General features: G+C 39.4%; 1 protein-coding gene across 1 annotated transcript; it reads right to left on the bottom strand.

Moving 5' to 3' along the window:
• Positions 1–3,829: 3,829 nt before the first annotated feature.
• irx3a (iroquois homeobox 3a) lies at positions 3,830–6,869 on the bottom strand. Its single transcript, XM_077563773.1, has 2 exons — positions 6,380–6,869; positions 3,830–5,724 (listed from the first exon to the last, which is right to left on the bottom strand). The coding sequence occupies exons 1-2, from the start codon at positions 6,626–6,628 to the stop codon at positions 4,666–4,668; spliced, it is 1,308 nt and encodes a 435-aa protein (XP_077419899.1). The 5' UTR covers positions 6,629–6,869; the 3' UTR covers positions 3,830–4,665.
• Positions 6,870–18,271: the final 11,402 nt, after the last annotated feature.

Below are 18,271 nucleotides of genomic sequence, written 5' to 3'. Positions count from 1 at the left end.
GCAGGAGGTTGCCAGTAATAAGTAAAAATTGTGACAACTATCAAACCAGAAATGGATGTCATCAAATTGTAGAAGTAGCAACAAGTGTGTCGTATAATTCCCAATCATGAGGTGATTTTACCCAAATGGAGGCCAACTGGAAACAGCACAGTAATAACCAATCATCGACTGATGAGTCATAGTTACCTCTGGTGATACTCATTGTCAACCCAGCATATCTTGAAGATCTCAATTCCAGAAAGGAAGACTTAAAATATTTATCATTGTTTTCATTTTTTTTCACTTCATTGTCATTTTCATAAACTAACAGAAAATTCTGCTACAGTTTTACGCAAAAAATAAAAAAAATCATATAAAAATGAAAAAAAAAATGCTGTGGCAAGAAGCCAATAAATTTCAGTCAGGCTTGGGATGAAAGTTTTATCCTAAATGCATTATTTCAAAGTTTGTTATGGATTTTTTGGCACTTAAATTTTCGTTGTACATGTTACAATAACAATAAAGATTCTATTAAGAAAAACATTTGCCATCGTAAATATTGTACAGGTTTCTAATTGTTGGCCTCGAGTGTTTTTCCATGCACATAGCGGACGAAAAATTAACACCCTAACCCACTCAGGATAATATTTCAGAAGCAGCTGACATCAGGTCTTTACTTACTTTGTTCGGAACCATCTAAAAAGGAAAATGCTCAAATCTGACCCGATTGTCGGTACGTGCGTACTCGGCTTATCATTCCGTAACACGCTCAGTCATGAAATCTGTGGAACTCGATGACAGATTTGTAATATATTGAACAGGTTGTTGGTTGGACTTTTATTCCAAGTCACTCTTAATTAACGCACGTCACAACACAGAATATTTGCTCCAGATCATCTCTTAGCGAAAAGTGACGATCGGGAGTTTGTGACGTTGATCAGAAAGGGGGAAAAACATTTTTTGTTTTTGGCGGATGTGGAGTGAGCTACTTCTTCTCGATGGTCATCGTCGAACAACTCTTGACAGCGGCGTCCGATATTTCTCACTTAAGAATTAGGACTAACTTCGACGTGACGACTGGCGAGGGGTAAAGTGGGTCTCAAAGCCGTTTTATGGAGGCGAGCGTGCATAAATCCCCTTTTTGCAGATGCTTTGTCCCGAGGAGCAAGTGAAAAAGAGGCCGCGCTCGGCTTCAAAGCCGCATTTCCATAATTGCCCTGTAACTCGGGCCTGTCTGGAAGAGGGGGGGGGGGGGCTGAGAAAAGCGCAATCTTTCAGCTGGCTGAACGGCAAAAGAGTCCACCTACCCTTCAAACCCCCCCCCCCCCCTCCTCCGCCTTTGCCTCCGGCCTATGGACTCACCACCCCCCCTTCAATTTTTTTTCACCCCCCACTTGTTGCCCGAAAGAATTTCCCCTGCTAACCTGCCTGAACAAAAGGCATGAAATTGGCAAACCTTCCTCTGGAGAACGTCACTCCCTCCCTCAGGGCCTTTTGTCAACAACAACAACTCCCGGGCTGTTCTTTAACTTCCACGCTTTCTCTCACGTTGTCAACTTAAGCGCAGTTCTCAACCGGTTCTTTGGCCCTCGGAGGTGTGCGCTCCTGCGGTCGAGGGGGCCCCTGTCGGACAGTGGCTCATAAAAGGATTAGCTTGCCGCACAAAAGACACTGGTCCGCTTCTAAGCCTGACTGGGGCCACAAAGGAGGTGACGTTTGTGTGTCTCTGGGAGGGGGGGGATGAGGTGAAAACACAAGGCTGACCCTCTTTATTTGGAGCTTCTTCCAAGGGAGGGAGGGAACCCCCCCCCCCCCCCCCCGACCTTTTTTCCCAATGGATGGCCCCGGTGTTTATTTACTCCGAGCTCATTCACAGCAGGGGGCCCTCTGATGGCTCCATCGGACCCCCTTTCATTCGGTCCGAAGCTGGATCAATGAGCACTTTTTGGGAAAGGCAGGTTAGATTTCTTTTTAATGACTCCATCTTTTTTTCTAAACTAAACCAAAACATTGTTATTTGGTACAAACTATAGTGGTACTTTTCAATCACAAACATCAGTGCTGTGATATCATCTCGACGAGGGTGGTCGACAAAGGACCCACAGTCAAGTTTTGGCTTCTAAAAACAAACAAAAGCTCAATTATATAAAAGAAGAACCACCAATTGTCATATTAGGCTTATCTAAAAAATAAAAAAAAATTTAAATCCTATTTTATTTGTTCAGAAATTCAAAATGGCTAATAAAAATATTTGTTGGCGAATCGTACACATTCGTTTTGTAGTCAAGTCTATTTGTATTGACCCATTCCCTCTCAGTAAAATAAAATAAATACTACGTTCCTGTCCACATTCACCCTCATTAACTGAGACAAAAAACAACTTCCGTTTGACGTGACGTCAGCGTGACCGTTACTAAATTCCAATGTAATGAACAAGAACGTAGGTAAAGAAAAGAAAGGAAGGGGAGAGGTGGTCGCAGGGGGGAGAGGGGGGCTTCAATCAGCTGATGCCACTTGTGAATATTCATGATGGCGCTCTTAGATGAGCCTCTCAAGCTGGATAATTGATTAGACAGAGACGCATGCGTGTTTCGAGACAATCTTGAGGACGTTGAAACACATTTGTCAGTTGTCAAAATTCAGTTTTTAAAACATAAAACAACTTGTGAACAATACGCACATTGATGCTAAACCGGAAGAAATAAAATGAACAGTAGGCTGGTTTTCGTTTGTTTTTGTTTTTTTGTGCGATTGCCTATTTATTTAGAAGTTACTACGCATCTTTTAATATAAGAATTTGCATCATGTCGGTCTAAGTGTGACGTGATTGTGCATGGAAGCTTTGTGAATTTCTATGCCCTGTGAACGCAACATTTTACCCCTTGTTTTTCGCGTTTTTAAATATTTAACTTTAGCTTCAACATTTATTTTATATTTATTTCATTCGTTTTAAATTCGCATTATTATTTAAATGAAAAAGCACAAATAATTAATACGCTTTTATTCGCGATATTACAAACGCTTTCATTCATTTTTTTTTTGTCACTTTGAGGTTGTAATGTTAATCTACGAGAGTTTGCTTTTAAATTAAAATTCCTGAATCCAAAGTCTATATTTAGAAAAAAATTATTATTATTTTGTGTCATTCAAGGGTTGTTTTAACTAAGTAAGTCAAGTGAGTTCTTTGAAGCATTTGATTCCCACGTGAAGAGTGGCTGCGTTTCAAATAACAAAACCGCATTATTAGACTAAAAACTCGCTTTTGTCTCATTACATTTGCAACCGCAACTGCAGTCTGTTGAGCTGATTTATATAAATATGAGTGAGTTCGCAGCATACAGCGAATGTGTGTGAGTGTGTGCGGCTGCTGCTGCTGCCACTGCTGCAGGGGCTGTGTGTGTGCAGCAGACTGTAGAGGGAGCTCCAACACCAACTTTAACGCCCTCATGCACGCACACACACTCACACACACACACACACTCACTCATGGGGCGCAAGCACAAATAAATGACGTTATTATTAGTTTTACACCCACGATAAATTACAATTATAGGGGCAGCGTTAATTGAGTGTGTGTGTGAGATGTGTGTGTAGTACAAATGGAGCATGATGAGATCTGGGAGTTGGTTAGTAAGGATAAAAAAAAAAATCTACCTTAGAAAAAAAAAAATGAAGCATGCAGTGTCTTTATAAAAGCATTTATAAATTATTCATTTTTAATGCGAGGATAATCCCATAATATTAACATCAATTGTATTCTGTATTATTCCATAATTAGCTTTAAATCCCTTTACTGCAAAAGTGTATTAAAAAAAAATACTTAAATTGACTTTCAAGACAAGCTGTCCTCTTTAAAGTTGCAGCAATTCATTTATTATTAGCCAAAAATATAGACTTTTCTTGTACAATTTTGGTTCACAAGTATGTACATATTCTTAACTCTATATACAAAAAATAACATCAAGTCCTCACAAATAAAAAAGAAGGGGGGAAAACAAAAACAAAAAATCTCACAGACTACACACAGGGTTCATACATTATTACATTAGCATTTTTTTTTTTTACACAGGACATGCTTACAATGTAGCTATACACAGATGGTATTATTATCTATTTTACATTCCATATTCAGATTGAAAACAAAAAAAAATAGAAGCTGAAGAAGAGGCCTGGCAATAAAAAAAATGTCGCGGAAAAAAGTGACATGTAGCAAATCAAGTTTGTAAAACGAGATGTCAATGAATCGACATTAATTCTTAAAACAAAAAAAACAAAAAAAAAGCTGTGCAGCCAAAAGGCACTAAAGATTCCCTCTTGAGTGGCCACCAAAAATTAAATTGTAATGACTGCCAAATAATAGAACACTTCTATGCATTGGACTGTTGCTGGCTTACATTGTAAATAATAATAATAATCATCATCATAATAATAATAATAGTGGAGCATGGCGCACAAAAAAATAAAATAGGGACGTTAAAATATTATTTTTAAATGCTTTCTGTTCTGCTCACACACACGCGAGCGCACACGCACACACGTTGTGCGTGTGGCCTGCAGCGAAAAGGATCCATCACCAGGCAAAAAGAAAAAAAGGAAAAAAAAGGACAGTAAAAGAGAAAAAGGAACGAGTGGAAGTGGCCTTTGGAGTCTTTTTTTTTTTTCGTGTCCACACACACACTCACAAACTCAGTGTCGTGGACCGGTACCTGTGAGCGCAGAGTCCGCCCCGGCCCCGGTTCCGGTCCCAGTTCCTGCCCCGGCCCCCTTGTCGTCCGTGTGCCGGCCGCCTGCGTACAGCGCCAGGCCGCCCCCGGCCTGGTTGGCCAGTCCCAGGTAGTGGTTGGAGTTGAACAGGGCCAGCTGATGCGCCGAGAAGGCTCGGTTCGTCCACGACTGGATCTTCCCCATTGAGGGACAAGACGCGATGAGTCTGTGCGGGGCCATGAGGCCGTGCTGCTGGTGGGAGGCGGGGGGCGTGGGAGTCACTTGCGGGGACTTGCGCGGGTTGTCCGGCGCCGCGGCCGTCTCCGCCAGGGACCAGATCTTTGGTTTCTGGGCCGGAGCCGGGCTGTTCTCCGAGGGCGGGGAGCTGACCGAGCCCGAGTTGAGTTTGTCCCCCTCGGGTTTGATCTCCAGCGGAGACGAGCCGCGGTGGTGGATCTGGAGGTGGTGGTGGTGAAGGTGGTGGTGGTGCAGGCCCGCTTTGAGAAACCTCTGCTCGGATAAATCCTCATAGCCGTCCGAACCCTCCGAGTCGCTCCTCGCGTCAATTTTCAGTTCCGAATGCAGGTCGTCCTGCTCGTCCAGGTCGTCCTTGCTCTCGATATTCTCCGTGTCGATGTTCTCCAGGTCGATCTCCTCCTCGTCCTCCCGCTTGTCGCCCTCCTCGCCCTCGTGGTCGCTGGGGTAGACGTTGCCCTCCTCGTCGGTTCGGTTCCGAGGCGCCCACGTCATCTTGTTCTCCTTCTTGAGTCTCCGGCGGGCGTTGGCGAACCAGGTGGACACCTGGGTCAGGGTCATCTTGGTGATGATGGCCAGCATGATCTTCTCACCCTTGGTCGGGTACGGGTTCTTGCGGTGCTCGCTGAGCCAGGCCTTCAGGGTGCTGGTGCTCTCACGCGTGGCGTTCTTGGGCCGGGACGGGTCGCCGAACTGATACTGGCCGTACGGGTAGAAGGCCGGGTGGTGGTGGGCGAAGCCGGCGTGCTGGACCCCGGGGCCGTCCTTCAGTTCGTACTGGGCCCCCTACACGCGTTCACAACACAAGTTACACTTTGAGAAACATGTGTGACAACACTTTGAAGTATTTTAATCTTATTTTAGTTGACCTGATAAACTGTAATCACTCTTGATGAACGATTTACTTCATTTACACGCACTTTCAAACATTTGTATGCTTATTTTTTTTTAAAACATTTTTGTTTGACTTTCACACCAATTTATCTCTTTTAGCGCATGTAAACATTACTTTTTTGCACATGCTATTTTTAAAAGTCACTTTTAATGCATTGTTTACTTTCTTTTGACGTATTTATATTGTTTTACTTTTAAACTCTAATGTAGTTACTTGAAATGAATTATTTAGGCTACTTCGATATGTGTTTTGTACTTTTACATGAACAGTCGCTTTCATTGACTTAAAAAAAAAACACATTTAGTATGCTTATTTTATTATTATTATTTTGTATTTAGATAGCCTAGGCTATTTATTTCACCTTAAGATGCGCAATTACTGCCATTTCTGTTGTTTTCGTACTGCAAATCATCTGTTAAGAGTTTCTGTTTTGTGCTATTAATTTTTAAACCACTTAGAACGAGTTCACGGCAAAAAAGTTGTGTGGCAAAAAACTAGCAGAGACACAATTTTTTCCCCCCGCTGAGTTTGCAAGTATCGACTTACCAGCTGGTTGAAAAGTGAGATGTCGTTGGAGTAGGGCAGGAAGGCGCCGTAACCCTGCGCGGCGGCGGCGGCGAACGGCGCCCCGTACATGGACGAGAGCACGTTGGAGAGCGCGCCCGACGGACTCAGCTCTGCGGCGGCTGCGGCGGCCGCAGCGGCGGCGGCGCTCCGGGCGTTGCCGGCCATGCCCTGGCGCTCCGAAGGGTACACGGGCCGGATGTACTGGTAGCCCAGCTGCGGGAACGACATGGCGGCCGGCGGCGGAGATAGGAGCGAGCGACAGGTCGGAATATCCACTTTTTTTTTTTTTTTTTTTGCTGCAGATTGGCTGGTTAGAGTGCGCAAAGCATGAGGGCCGAGGGAAGGTGCGAGAGCGGAGGGGAGGAAGAGTATTTCCAGTGCGAAAATCCGCTCGCTCGCTCTTCTTCTCCTTCTCCTCGTTCTTCTATTGATCTGGATGGACTAAGGTCAGGTCCTTACAGATTGCTTTAGATTATTGGGACTCCCTTGCTCAGATTGACATTTCTAGTCCTTTACAAACCCCGCCCCTTTCTCAAATCTCACCCCCTTCTCGCTCTCTCTCTCTGATTCTCTCTCTCTTCTTTCTTTCTCTATTGCCCTCCCTCCTTCTACTTGGATAAATGCACTGTCCCATTTGAATACACTCTTCAATCTCATTTGTACCACTAGTCCGCCACCGCTTTTTTCTTGTCATTATGTCAAAAATAATGACAGTGTCCTTGTAAACAATAATAAAAAAAAAATCTTTATTAGATTAACAAAAACAATCATGCATGCATTTCAAGATTACAAGTAAGCACGTGTGTGTATGTGCTGCATTAGTCCCCAACATTTATTAAAATAAATGAAATAAAACATAAAATTATTTTTTTAATGAAATGCAGAAAAAAAATCACATATTTGGATGAGCCTCGACGTGTTATGAATGAAGCAATATTAATTTCCCTTGTATAACAAAATCTTTTCATGAATGCATCATGAATACATTTTTTAAAAATCCACAATTGATTTTTTGGACACTTGAACAAGCACCCACGTGTTATTACGAGCCACCAATGACGCTGGTTCTAATTAAACACTTTCATCTATTATGAATAAAATACAAAATGAAGAGATTCTTGCAAATCAGCATGAGTTGACACACAAACTGACAAAAAACTTGTCGTCACACACATGAACTGTAAACAAATAACAAAGACAATAATAAGCACAACAGAAAAATAGTGACCTATTTTCTATATTTGCTAAATACTACTTTTCCCCATTATATTTGATCAAAAATAATGACATAAGTGAGTAAAATGATCCAAAGTTAAAGTTAAAGAAAATGTTACTTAAATGTTCAGACTCAAATAACACGCATAAATGAGAGCAATTAATTAACGTCTTTGGGAACACGTTGCCATGCTGTCCCCCTGTTTAAAATCAAAGGATTCCCCCCTCCACTAACTGGCATTTCCGACACTTTTTGCAGGGGGTGTTGGACTGGGTCTTTAAATCCATTCTTGCATATTTTTTTTTTGTGGGCGAATATACAGCAGATAGACACTTTAGACATGAAAGGGCAGGCTGCCGATGATCATTAACACTGTTAGCGGAAACGTGGATTAAAAGACACACACGCACACGCACGGAATGTGTATTGAGAAGGGGAGGCATTCAAACAAAATCTAATAATAATAATAAGTGTAAGGATAAATGTTCTTGAAAAGAAACACGTATCATAATCCAGCACAAATCAATCCCCGCCACAATTGGAACTTTTGGTGTCAATATAAGACGATTTCCGCAGCAAACAAGGCGCTCAAAAATGAAAATTCCACGAAGCAATATAGAAAAGTGTGTTAGGAGAAGGAGGGAGGGGGGAGGGGGGGGGTCTGAAGGGAAGCATCTGTTTTCTTTTGGACAGATTACTCCAAATCACCCCTTTTTATTTGAATACTGCTCAAAGTCTTAATGCAATATTGTTATTATGATTATTACATTACCTCAGTTTTTTGTGTAATATGTTTTTAATCTTCTTTTGGGGAACAGCATGCAGATCATTGTCTAGAAAAGGGATGATAGCGGCTATAATTTATTTTTCTTTTTTCGCATGTAAATAAATGTACGTGTGTGTGTGTGTAGCGCGTGCGTGCGTGTGAGTGTGCGCGTGTGCTCGTATGTGTCCCATGCAACCCGGATTACGGGGTTATTAATTACAGCGACTTGCTGGTGCCACTCGACCAGAATGGTAATCACATACATAGAAGTCGATGGCACAAAGGTGGGGTGGGGGTGTGTGGGGGGGGGGGGGGTGTTGAGTGAGAGAGAGAGAGAGAGAGAGAGAGAGAGAGAGAGAGAGAGACAGAGAGAGAGAGAGAGAGAGAGAGAGAGAGAGAGAGAGCGAGAGAGAGAGAGAGAGCATGCGCGCGACGGTTCAGAGCAAAGAGTTCAGCGAGGTGTCTGACTACGGTTGTCCGCTAAGCAGCGCTCCTAGGCCGGGTGGACAACGTCTCTCACCCGCTCCTCTGGAACTATACGGAAGCACTAACACTACCCCAACACCAAATTGCGCTCTCTCTCTCTCTCTTTCTCTCTCCCTCTCTCTCTCTCTCTCTCTATCAACCCCCCTCCCCCTCACCTCCACACACACTGATTTACTATCTCCAATCAAACGCAGCACTCACTAACTTAACACTTTCACACCCGTTCGGGAAACTTGCGATGTCATAAAAGCATTAAGTCGACCCAAACAACACGCCCCTCCCCCAAAACACACACACACACACACACGCACACACACACACGAACACGTACGGTTAAGAGAAAAGAAAGAGGACACTCATACTGGAAGCGCAGTGACATCTTACATGGTAATTATGCACATGACACCATTTCTATCGCTGAAGAAAAACGTGCATGGTGGCTTCTGCTGTAATACGCACGCACAGCGCACACGCACACACTTTTTTTTTTTTAAATTCACTTACGAGAAAAATTATTAGGTCACCTGAGAACGGAAGCAAAACAAATATGACACATCACGTACAATAATAGATATGAAAATGAAGTAAAAATGTCAAGAGTTATGTGAGTTTTGAGGTAAGTATAATAGTAATAGTCAGGATGTTGTGAGACAAAATTACCACAAAAAGTTGTAAAATAGTCACAAATTATAACATGCATAAAGTTGTAATTTTACAAGGATAAAAACACAACATGATCCAGTTGGAAAAAGCAATTAAAAATGCTACTTTTATGATTAAAAAAAAAAACCTTGTAATTTGATGTTACACGTGAATAAAACAACAAAAATGAAGTTGAACAGCCACAAGGAAAAGCCCTAAATACACAAGAATAATGGCGTAAAAACAATAATAAAATAAAATAAAATAAAATAAAATAAAATAAAATATAATATAATATAATATAATATAATATAATATAATATAATATATGACAACATTTTATCACAAATTTTCCAAAACCACAGTTTTAATATCATGCAACGATAACTGTAAATTCAAGAAATGCCAGATCATTAAGTCAAAATTTTGCAAAAAAAAAACCAAAAACAAAATAAAGCAGCCCCTCTGAAAGAAGTTATAATGCGAAAATAAAGTTGAACATTCTCAATAAAAAAAGGAGTGCTTTTACAAGAAGGTCAAATTTTTGCTAAAATTAAGTAAAAGTAAAAGTAAAAGTTGTATTGATATTCTTCCCAAAAAGTTATAATTTTACAAGAATAATGTTTGCCCAAAAATATGTAATATATAATATGAGTTTAGAAAATAATCTTGTATATTGTGCAAACCAAATTGCATTTTATTGTCCTAACACAAAGAACTCAAATGTAGACCAATTCATATGCAATGACATATTTTAACCGTAAGTCGAAATATAACAAAATTCTCTCATTGTCTAATCAAAAAAGTCCACATGAAGAATTTCAAACGGGAGTCCCACTAGGCCCAAATAAAGCCCCAATGAATCTCGCTGTGTTCAAAGCACATTGGAGCTTAATCCAATAAATGAATTAGTCATAAATTAATTGTTCTCGCCGACGGAAGCAAGTGTACTTTGAAAACACATTTAAAGTTATTTTGTCTTAACTTTCAGGATAGATTAAGACGGGAGTCGTTTTTTCCCCATTTTAATTAACATTGCTCTCACCAAGCATGCATATTAAACTTCTAACTTTCATTTGCATTTGTGACAGAGCAAAGACTCAAAATGCAAATTTCTACGTCCAGCCAGCATTTCGCTAAAGATTTAAACATGACTTCAAGATGTTTTATTTGAAATGAAAGAGGACAATATACTTGCATAAGCTTTAAGCTTGTCCAGCGCAATCTACAGGCTCCGCCCCCTTGTTTCCTTGGTAACAAAAGCTGGACTTGCCATTGGCTCGGCAGTGAATGGGGTGGAATGAGGGTTGTCTTATTTGCATAGAACAGAAAAATGGTGCACAAAATGTATTCCAATAAGACTTGTTTTGATTGCTTTCTTCTATTTTTTTGCAATATTTGTTTTTAATTGTATTAACTTTTAAATGTAAAACGTTTTTGATTCTGTGTTTTAATAATGTAAAAAAAACACACTTTGTGAGTCATTTTCAAGAGAATTCCTACTTCTTTTTGCGCTAACAATAGCAACAACAAAAACTGCAAACAATTGATGCCTACCCAAAATGTTTATGTTTATAGTTTGAACCTCAAGCATACAACAAACTACGGTCCCCCAAAAAAGAATGGCCCATTTTTCACAAAAATTGCTTTCATTTTTAATGCTATCAATTAGTTTTGGAGAAATCAGTAAATAACTTAATATACTTGTGCCGTCACTTTTGTGCTCCATGTCTTGGAGGAACTGGACACAATTTGTCCCATTCAAAATCATTGTATGTACATTGCTTATAATGTCCAAAAAAGGGCAATCACTCAAAATTTATGCCTACTTCAACCTCTGGCTCACTTATTTTATTCATTTATATTATTGATTTCAGCAGTCTCAGCAAAGTGTAGTTTGCAAAGATCTACTATTTGCAGCTACTACAGCAGTCAAAACGAACGAAAAAAAAAAAAATTGTCCCACGTATTTGTCACCTGGAATATGTAATTTGTGGACGGTCCCTAAGCGAATATCAAACATTCGGCTAACTTTTGTTTGCATTCTGAGCGCAACGTCGGCTCTCCGTCCGTCTAAAAAAAGCTTTAGCGTTGCTAAATGAAATTGAATGAACATACAAGGACATCTGAGAGCTGTTAAAAATTGTGAAAAAGCCCCCATAATCATTCTCCTTTCTCTAAATGTTATATTTTGTAGTATCACATCGCTAAAAAAATCATTTGCAAGCCTCAATGGCACGGCCCGTGGCTCGCTTTAAATCACCGATCCATAAATCATTACCTCCAAGCGACACCCACTTCAAGTAGCACAAGCGAAAATGTTATTGTTTTGTTTGTTTCCTCTCGGCCCGCATTGCCCCGCGTCGCTTTGCCTGTACCCGTGGCACGCTGCATCGATTTGACGGTAAAGTGACTTTGTAAAAGCAGCGAGTCAGTGTGCGGGCGCCGCTATCACTGTATTACACGGCTACGGCCCACGTAACAAGATGAACATTGATTCGGCATTACGGATGATCGATAATGAAATAAGTAACTTCGGAGGGTGGGATGGGGGAAAATTAAAAAGGCATGCTGCCTCCGTGCTGCCAAGCTGAGAGGTGACAGCAGAGGGGGGGAGTGAGGTGTGAATTTCTTTTCATTCCGATGAGTATAATTAGTATGTCTGCTCTCAGTTTGTCAATAACAATGACAACAAAAGGCGAATAAGCTATTGTTATTAGTAACAACTATATTAAATGCACAGGTCATTTCTATGTAGGAATACGTAAACATTCCTAGCAGTCATTCGATTTCTCATGAGGGATGCTGACATGCTAACATGCTAACAGTTGTTATGCTAATCTGTAGCGAGTCACAAAAGGCACTAAGGTTGATTGGGAAGGGATTTAAATCTCGTCCTTTATTCAGGTTCTATTTCTAATGAGGAAGGATCAAATGCTAACATGCTAGCTGAGGGTATGCTAGTAGTCAGTAAGCTAGTAAGGCATTTGTTTGTCATCTAGACATTACGTACTGTATCCAATCTTTAATCCTGCGTAAGGGAACGTTATTACTATTCAGGTGCTGCTGTTTTGGTAAGCAATAGAGTGTTCAAACGAGCTCGGCTGTCAGAAATGTACACAGTAAATGTTGCAGAGTTCAATTTACTCTAAAAAGAGTCTATTTGCTCGCACTCTAAACAGAGTAAAATTAACACTTGGAAGAGAGTAAATTTTACTCAAAGTATTTTTACTGTTTATGAGAGAATTGGCCTATCCCATGACAAAAAACTAGTAAAGTTTTTTTTTTTTTCATTCAGAAATTTTAATAAAATTTTAGAAGGAAACTTTGTGAGCACATTTTATTAGTTTATTTAAACAAAATGTTACACAAGGGTTGAGGAATTAACTGATGACCTTAACTTGGGAGACGGCCACTCTACCACCTGAGCTATGCCACTCCTGCTGTCTGCTCCTATCCAAAAACATTCTCACAAAATAGAGTCTTTTACTCTTTTCCAAGTGTAACTTTTACTCTGTTTAAAGTTGGACTCTTTTTAGAGTAAAATGTACTCTACAAAATGTACTGCGTTTGTAAATGACATCAATTTGCTAATTTTCTCTCAACTGGGCGTCTATTTGAAGAAGTTGTTTATTTGAGACTACTCAGGTGCTGTTATTGTAGATCATACTAGATCTAAATCATGTTTCTTTGTGAGTCCTTTAGCCCATTGCATTCTGGGAACTTGTTTGGCTAGGAGTAAGAAGTCAAGCCTTAGACGAGATTAGATGAGATGGTTATCCATGAAAATCGCAAATTCAGCAACTGATCTGATTCCTTCGTGGAGCTTATTTGTCTATGATGGGATGTCATTTTTATGTCAGAATGAGCCAATGGCAGCCCAAGGTTCGGCTCAGGGTCCAAACATCGCTTGCTTTCCCAGCTACTGTGGCTTAGCGGGCCAGCAGGCAAAGCCTTCTCCGTCTTTCCAGCTGCTGCTGGTAGGAGCCTGGTTCGAAGGAGGCAGCTGCACCAACACGGTGGAGCGCAGCTTCCTTATCTTCTGCCACGGACCTCGCAGGGGGTACGAGATGAAGTCACAAAGGACAATAGCCGTGGAAGTCCTCTACTACTGTTTTCAGCGATGATAGTCAAACATGAAATGTTATCGGCGATATAATGATGTCTGGAGAAGGAAACTTGATGACCGCAGGTTTTAGGACTAACGTTGTCTAGTCTGGTTGGAAGACTTGGTGTTGTATAGCAGGGATTCCTAAACACCAATTGGGGTGTAATAAAAGTGTAATATTTTACTTTTTGAGGTTGAATATTGGGCCGTTTTTTTAGGTATTCCATTAAAATGCAGTTGCGTAATACACCTAAATGAGAGAGTTTGAACATCACCATTATGTGATGTTTGTAAATGTATTGCACATAAAAGTTACATAAAATTTTACCCGTTGTTAAAAGTTTGAAAGCACAAACTGTTGGGAAGTTGAAGGAGAATGTGGCTTGAATGATAATTTTTTCGAGGGGCTTCAAAGGGCGCATGACTAATAAGTTTGTGAAAGACTGTCATACATTACATATGTAAGCATTATCTCAAGCTCCTCGGTCAATAAATTCCATATGAGTCATTTGATTTTGCTTCTTCCTTACTGATGAAGTCATAGCTGGACATGTTTGAAAGTAAAGAACCTGGCACTGAAAATTTCCTGATGCCGTTGTCATGTTGTGGGGCTCACTGGCGGTTTCTAATCAGCTCCATTGAGTGGCCCGGCATACCTCGGGGCTGAGGTCAGAGGCAACCTTTATGAACAAACACTTTTAGCCAAGCGGGGGAAGTTTTGATAAAGACTGACGCGCCGTAACACAAGCATTATGATGACACTTTCGATACACTTTTTCATGACTATTTGGGTGAGGGTTTATTCCGCTTTTTACCAAATTACAGCCAAAAAAGCTCTAGTGAATAGTTAAAATCAACTAACCAGGAGAGTAAGACTTTCCATGAGAAAAAACTAGGGGTGTCAAAATTAGTGCATTCATTTTTTATTTGATTTAAAGTTGCTTTAACGCCGCTAATTTTCTTTACGCGCCATTAATGACCGCCCCTTACTTGGAAAGCCTGTACTGGGGGGATTCCAGTCGCAACGCAGCAGAAACGTCCACGTCAAAATTTTGCAATAATAAATGTAATAATAATGCATATATTTGTGGGGTCAAGTTGTGTTTCACAATTTTAAAAATGTGTAGAATTTCACAAGTTACTTCAGGTTAAAGATTAGATAGCTCCTAATATGAAAAGAAAAATGCACTGAGGTGTCACCAACGTCTTACAAATGCAATCATGCCATCTAGTGGCAGAAAAAATGACCTCAACACAAATCAGTATCACACTCGTTTTTTACAGTATAGTAAATCTTTTTAATTTTAAATCAATTTTATGAATTATTATGAAATTACTGTATCAATGACTTAAAGATCTAGCCACATTTCTATTAGTCTAACATTATATTCCACTTTTATGTTAACTCTTTTACTGCCAAACGTTATCCAGAAAACAATCCCAATACTGCCAGCCGATTTCAAGCATTTGCACTCATCTTTTAAGGCAAACAGAATATTGTGTGCTATGACTATGGTGGATACATATGAAAGATTGGATTCCATTCTTTAATTTAAAAAAGTATGTTTCTACCTTATTACGTTCTTTAATAATCACCATTTGAAAATAGGTAATTTGAGTGACATCAAGCAAAAATAGAAAACAAGGAGAAAACAAGCTTTTTGTGAAACGATACATTTTCTGTACAACAGTGACTTTGACATTAATATTTTTTGTTTAGTGACGCTCTGTGAATTAGATTTAATGTGACAAAAGCTTTGATCATTCATGTAATCTTTGAAAACATTCTATTTCCTAAGATTTGCCATGTTTTCATGTAATTTGATACCCGAGAGCCCATTGAAAATAGAGAATGCTGCCATCTTCTGGCCATACTTAGTGGGTGTTTTTGGATTTTCCCACCCCATTCACAAACCAGCTCCTGCCCATTGCGAAAACAAACAAACATAGTTTAACGTCATTAAACGTTTTTGGCGGCATTTATTGGGATTTTACTATACGTCAATTAACGTTTTTGGTGTGTTGCACATTCTATTGTACATTTAGAAGAGATATAAAATTTGCGATTAATCGAGAGGTAACTATTGAAGTCATGTCAGATAATATGTTTATATCATATACATCCTTGCTCCAAAAATACAATATAAAAAACGGAATTTTTTTACATTATCTACAAGTTAAAAATATGATAAAGAAACAAATTCCAACACTTCAGGGTACGCTCCAACCGCCTGTTTTAGCTAAAGATATTAACAAGCTTTCTCCGACAACAACAAAAAAACTTTTAAAAATATATTAGCTACTTTCATATACTGATAAAATGTCTTTACCCATCTCAAAATGGGAGACAGACTTGTCTATAGCACCGGAATCTGACTTTTGGATTCAAGTTTGTGAAAACGCATTTAAAATGACAAAACACACAAATTTACAACTTATCCAATATAAAATTATTCACAGAACATACATTACTCAATATATGATGAAGAAAATGGGACTCTCAGACTCCGACATTTGTCTCCAATGTTTACAAAACACTACAGACACTTATGTTCATGCTTTATGGTTATGTACTCCGGTTATGTATTTCTGGACTAAAGTCTTAGAAAAACTTTCCGCTATTTTGGACTGTAGGATACCTTTATCTCCAAACTTGTGTTTGCTAGGTGACCTAACAACAACTGACTTACCACATAAACAATTTCAATCTACACTTGTAGCCCTTACTATCGCTAAAAAAACAATTCTTGTTAACTGGAAAAATAAACAAACTCTGAATATCGACCAATGGTCTAACCTCCTCATAAATCACATTTTAATGGAAAAAATATCTGCCTCAAATAAAAACCAAATATCAAAATTTATAGAAACATGGTCTACGTATATAGAATTTTTTAACCTAATTCTGGTTACTTACAGTAATTCTGTCTGTTAGCGAGAGCCACTACATCGTGATAACTTACATTGATGTTTCTGCATTTGGCAATTTATTATTACATTATATTATTAGTATGGGATTTTTTTTAATGGGCTTTAGCTGAACTGATGAATACACACACGCTCGCACGCACGCACGTACACACACACACACGCACATACACATACTCACCCACATACAAAAAAAAGTGTATATATATATATATATATATATATATATGTGTGTGTATATGTATATATATGTATATATATTTAAAAAAAAAAAAGAAAGAAAAATGAGAATTTAAAAAAAAAAAAAAAAAAAAAAAATTAAAAAAAAAGGAGAGCAATGATGATGTCAAATCGAATGAACAATACTGGGCTCTCCTTAAAAAAAAAAAAAAAAACTATTGAAGTCATGTGATTAACTACGGTTAAAAATGAAAAAAGCACGAACATTTGGTTTTGCCTACCAAAAAAAGTTCTACCAATCACAACAGACAAATTAACCATCACCTTCACACCTCAAGCTCCAAATAGTCCGCCTTTGCTGACATCTGATAAATACAGAAGGTAAACCTCGTGCCTACTGTCTAAAACAAGCTGCTATGTTGTCACTATGTTGTTCAATCAGTCAAATACTTTCCAATTTTAGGCTGCAGTGGACACAAGACCTTCCAATGTAGGCGAACAATCCACAACAAACCAGCCTTTTTGTCTCGTTTGGGGCATATATAGAAGCGCAAGCACACACTCGTGCAAACACATGTGCTTACAGACGTGTGTGTGTGTGTGTGTTGTACAACAAGCAGTGGAGCACGACTGGACCCAGCTGTCAGGTCACTGCTGTCACAGCCAATAATGATTACCCTCTCCCTGCTCCTCAATCCCTGCTTCATTACCGCCAAACGCGCAGGAGATCCGCCTCCTTTAGGAGAACAATGCAACCATGAGTGGGGCTCATCATCACCCCACGCCCACTCTTATCAACCCTCGGAGGGGCCCCAGCCAGAACCCATTTCGCCGTGTGGATATCTGCTTATCTTTCGGTATCTGTCTGTTTTTTTGGTGTGTTTTTTTTTTACCCGTTGAGAACCACCCGTCTGACATTTTCTCTCCAAGCTCCGAGATGATTCAAGGGTGCTTCTGGTGATGCTAGATTATACGTGAATCAATATATATCGCTGCTGTCTGATGACAACAGCGGATGTCACATGAGAGCTTTATTTAAGGAGCAAGATGTGTTGTTTACCAAAATCTAATGTTGAATGAAATGACTTGCAAGAATGTCCACGTGGGAACAAGGACACTTGTAATGATGGTTAGCAAGATGAAAATTATATATTTGACAATTTTGATCACATTGATATTTTACCAAGGAACATGGAAAATATTTGACAATCGGTTCTTTTCTGGACATTCCATGCTCGTTTTTAAGTAAATAAACAGTTATGACGGTCAATAGTATTATAAACCATGATTCAATTGGCTGTTTAGCTAAGTTATTTTTATGTTAATACTGTAATGTTAAGACTGGCCATTTTTGTCTTTACCGTCTTAATCCGTTCTCACTTGTTTTCAATACAAAGTGTATAGAAGTGGTTCTTAACTTTGCTGGAGGTACCGAAACCCACCAGTTGCACATTCACCGAAACCTTCTAATTAAAAAAATACAATATTTTTTTCAAATTGAAGAAATAGAAGAAATTCAAACCCAAAAACGTGTAAATACGTTTT

The sequence above is a fragment of the Vanacampus margaritifer genome, chromosome 4, assembly GCF_051991255.1.
Source record: "Vanacampus margaritifer isolate UIUO_Vmar chromosome 4, RoL_Vmar_1.0, whole genome shotgun sequence".
NCBI lineage: Eukaryota > Metazoa > Chordata > Actinopteri > Syngnathiformes > Syngnathidae > Vanacampus > Vanacampus margaritifer.
This window is presented reverse-complemented; position numbering and strand designations above follow the sequence as displayed.